Below are 3,359 nucleotides of genomic sequence, written 5' to 3' on the forward strand. Positions count from 1 at the left end.
ATTTTTTTTAAACTAAATGATCAAGCCACACCAATAAAAAATTCTACATTTTTAATTTTTGTCTACAGCATTAAAAAAATATTATCATCATTGTTATAATGTATGTCATTTTATTTATATCTATATTTCTGTTAATTGTTTATATATATATATATGTGTGTGTGTGTGTGTGTGTGTGAGACCCTGGACCAACGAGCAGTCTTAAGTCTATGGAGCAATAGACAACAATACATTGTATGGGTCAAAATTATACATTTTTCTTTTATGCCAAAAATGATCAAGTAAAGATCATGTTCCATGAAGATATTTAGTAAATCTTCTACCGTAAATATATCAAAACTTAATGTTTGATTAGTAATATGCATTGCTAAGAACTTCATCTGAACAACTTTAAAGATGATTTTCTCGATATTTAGATTTTTTTGCTCCTTCAGATTCCAGATTTTCAAATAGTTGTATCTCAGACAAATATTGTCTTCTCTGAACAAACCACACATCAATGGAGAGATCATTTATTCAGCTTCAGATGATGCATTAATCTCAATCAATACTTGAGACGGTTTTGTGGTCTAGGGTCACATATGTTAATTAATATTTATATGTACATATATATATTTATATAACATGTTTCATTTTACACAGCCAAGCAAAAGTTTGGAGTAGTTATGTTTTTTTTTAAAGAAATCTCTGACACTGAAGACTGGAGTAATGCTGCTGAAAATTCAGCTTTGATCACAGGAATAAATAGCATTTTCACAATATATTCACATAGGAAACAGATATTTTAAATTGCAATAATATTTCACAATTTGACTGTTTTTACTATATTTTTGATCAAATAAATGCAGCCTCAGTGAGCAGAAGAGACTTCATTCAGAAACATTTAAAAATCTTAATTATTCCAAACTTTTTATCAGTATTCTTACATCTAACCGTTAAACTACACATTTTCAAAAACATGATAATTAAACAAAAGGTGAGAAAATAATACATGAATACAACACTATTCTTCTGCGACCCACCATTTTTGGTAGACCTGATAATAAAGAGCAGTTAATGTACTTTTCATTTAGTCACTGTACTTGTTATAGCTCTGAATACTACAGTATAGAAAAATTGATTACAGGAGTAATGAATTATGAAGAGTCCCTTAATAATTCATGGGCTGATATTCATTTGAGTCACACATCTTTACAGTAACAGCACAATACACATCAGTTCACAATGCTTTAAACCTACAGGTAGAGAATTAATGATGTCAAAATATCTATAGTGCATCTTAACAATTATTCACCGAGAACAACTCAACTAAACGCTAGTGTTTGATATCGTGGTGTCTGTTAAAACATGAAACGGTCAGTTAGTGATTGTTCATTCAGTAAAATCACATTAGTCGAAAACATTAAAAGCAACACACGAGTAACACTGACCAGAGTACAGTACGATGATTTCAAATACTCTACATCTTTAAAGCATCAGTCTAAGGGAAGGTCAGTCCCGGTTGTCCCCGTTCTGGACACACTCCGGCTGGCTGTTGAGCGCCGTCTCCTCGCTCTTGGACTGCACGGGGTGATCTCCCTTCCTGGTGGACTTCTTGGTGGCTCTGGACAGCCTGCGTCTGAACGTGTCTCCGGCCAGAAAGTACAGGACCGGGTCGACGCAGCTGTTGAGGCTGGCCAGGCCGCGGGTCACCTGGTAGGTGGCATACACACGGTCATTAAAGGCACACATGTCTGGGCTCTGGAAGTACAGTCTCGCTCGCATGTTCAGGTTCTTCATCACGTGGAAGGGCAGGTAGGAGACGGCGAACACCGTGAGCACGATGATGACCAGGTATATGGACTTTCTCCTCAGCGGTGCGTTGTCCATGTCGTTGCAGATGAGGGCTTTGACGATGCCGCCGTAGCAGCTGAAGATGATGATGAACGGGATGCAGAAGCCGAACACCGTCATGCACATGCTGTAGATGAAGTATCCAGGCAGCTCGTCTTCGGTCGTGGTGTCGTAGCACGTCGTTAACCCCTTCTTAGGGCCGGTTCGTGAGTAGTAAAGGATGGGAGAGATGCCCACCACCACTATGAACCAGACGAACGCGACGGTGCGAACCGCGTTCTTCTTTTTCAGCCTCCCGAGCGACTTGAGCGGATGCACGACGCCGGAGTATCTGTGCATGCTGATGCACGTGAGGAACAGGATGCTTCCGTAGAGATTCACATGGAAGATGAACCTCTGGAGTCTGCATAAGACGTCTCCAAAAATCCAGTCTGTTTTGTTGAAGTAGTAGAAGATGAGGAACGGCAGCGAGAGCACGTAACAGAAGTCGGCCAGCGCCAGGTTGAACATGTAGACGGAGATGCTGCTCCAGGGCCTCATGTGGCACACGAACATCCATATGGCCAAACTGTTTCCGATGAAGCCTGTGAGGAAGACCATGATGTAGACGATGGGGAGATAGTAAAACTGAAAGCCAGTCTTGGTTAACGAGCAGCTCGCCGTGTGATTGGAGAACTCGCTCACGTTATTCATGAGCGACGTCAGGTTACTGAACTCCGTCATGATGTCAAGAATCAGCAGGTCTGCGCTCTACGAAAAGAAGAGAAAACGATTCACCTGTACATTATTAACCTGTTCAGACCCAAATATGCTCCAGAGACCAGCTTTATTTCCACTCCAATTGCCGCCAAAAATTGATCATATGTTTTAATTGCTATTTCCAATATCCATTAGATCATTAAGATAATATGGGTTTCTTACATCAAGTTGAAAGTTGAAATAAAATTGAACGTGTCATGCATTTGGGTTGTTTCTAAATATATACAAATGTTAATAGACTAATAGATAGAATTCAGTAATGACTTAGAATTTTACATTCCATTGGAAACAGATAGAGGTAAAACACTGTAACTGGGGGGGAGGGGGCAGTTTAGAATGTTTAAAAAAAGTAATGGTAAAAAATAAAAAGAGGCAAAAGATTGAAGAGCACTGATTAAAGGGACTGCGTTTATTGCAGGATCTGTGACTGATGTCCCCGATCAAGGCTACAGTGATGATGGATCAGGGTTTGATTCCACCATGTGTAGAATGAGTGTAACTCACATCATTTCTAACCAATTATTTGTCGTTTTACATATACTATTTAGATCATATCTGTCTCGCGTCCCGTGCCATATCTTTGATTTTCTTCGATTTAAGCCACAAAGCATGTATGCGAGATGTGGCTCTTGATTTAGCAGCATCTGTTACAGTAATGTCCTCAATCTGGAGGCACCGTGAAACACCGGAGAGCAGACGCAGAGCAGGTAAAGTTCACAACAACCTCTGCGCTGTTTCACTGCAGCTACGGACATGACCACGAAAAC

General features: G+C 39.9%; 1 protein-coding gene across 1 annotated transcript in view; it reads right to left on the reverse strand.

The window, feature by feature from the left end:
- Positions 1 to 1,188: 1,188 nt before the first annotated feature.
- Positions 1,189 to 3,359, reverse strand: part of p2ry1 (purinergic receptor P2Y1) — a 2,513-nt gene continuing 342 nt past the window's right edge. The window contains exon 2 of the mRNA XM_059564504.1: positions 1,189 to 2,583. Within this exon, the coding sequence (XP_059420487.1) occupies positions 1,492 to 2,556 (1,065 nt within the window). The 5' untranslated portion in view covers positions 2,557 to 2,583 and the 3' untranslated portion in view covers positions 1,189 to 1,491. The remainder of the gene's footprint in view (positions 2,584 to 3,359) is intronic.

Source organism: Carassius carassius, chromosome 13 (assembly GCF_963082965.1).
Source record: "Carassius carassius chromosome 13, fCarCar2.1, whole genome shotgun sequence".
In the NCBI taxonomy this organism is placed as follows: domain Eukaryota; kingdom Metazoa; phylum Chordata; class Actinopteri; order Cypriniformes; family Cyprinidae; genus Carassius; species Carassius carassius.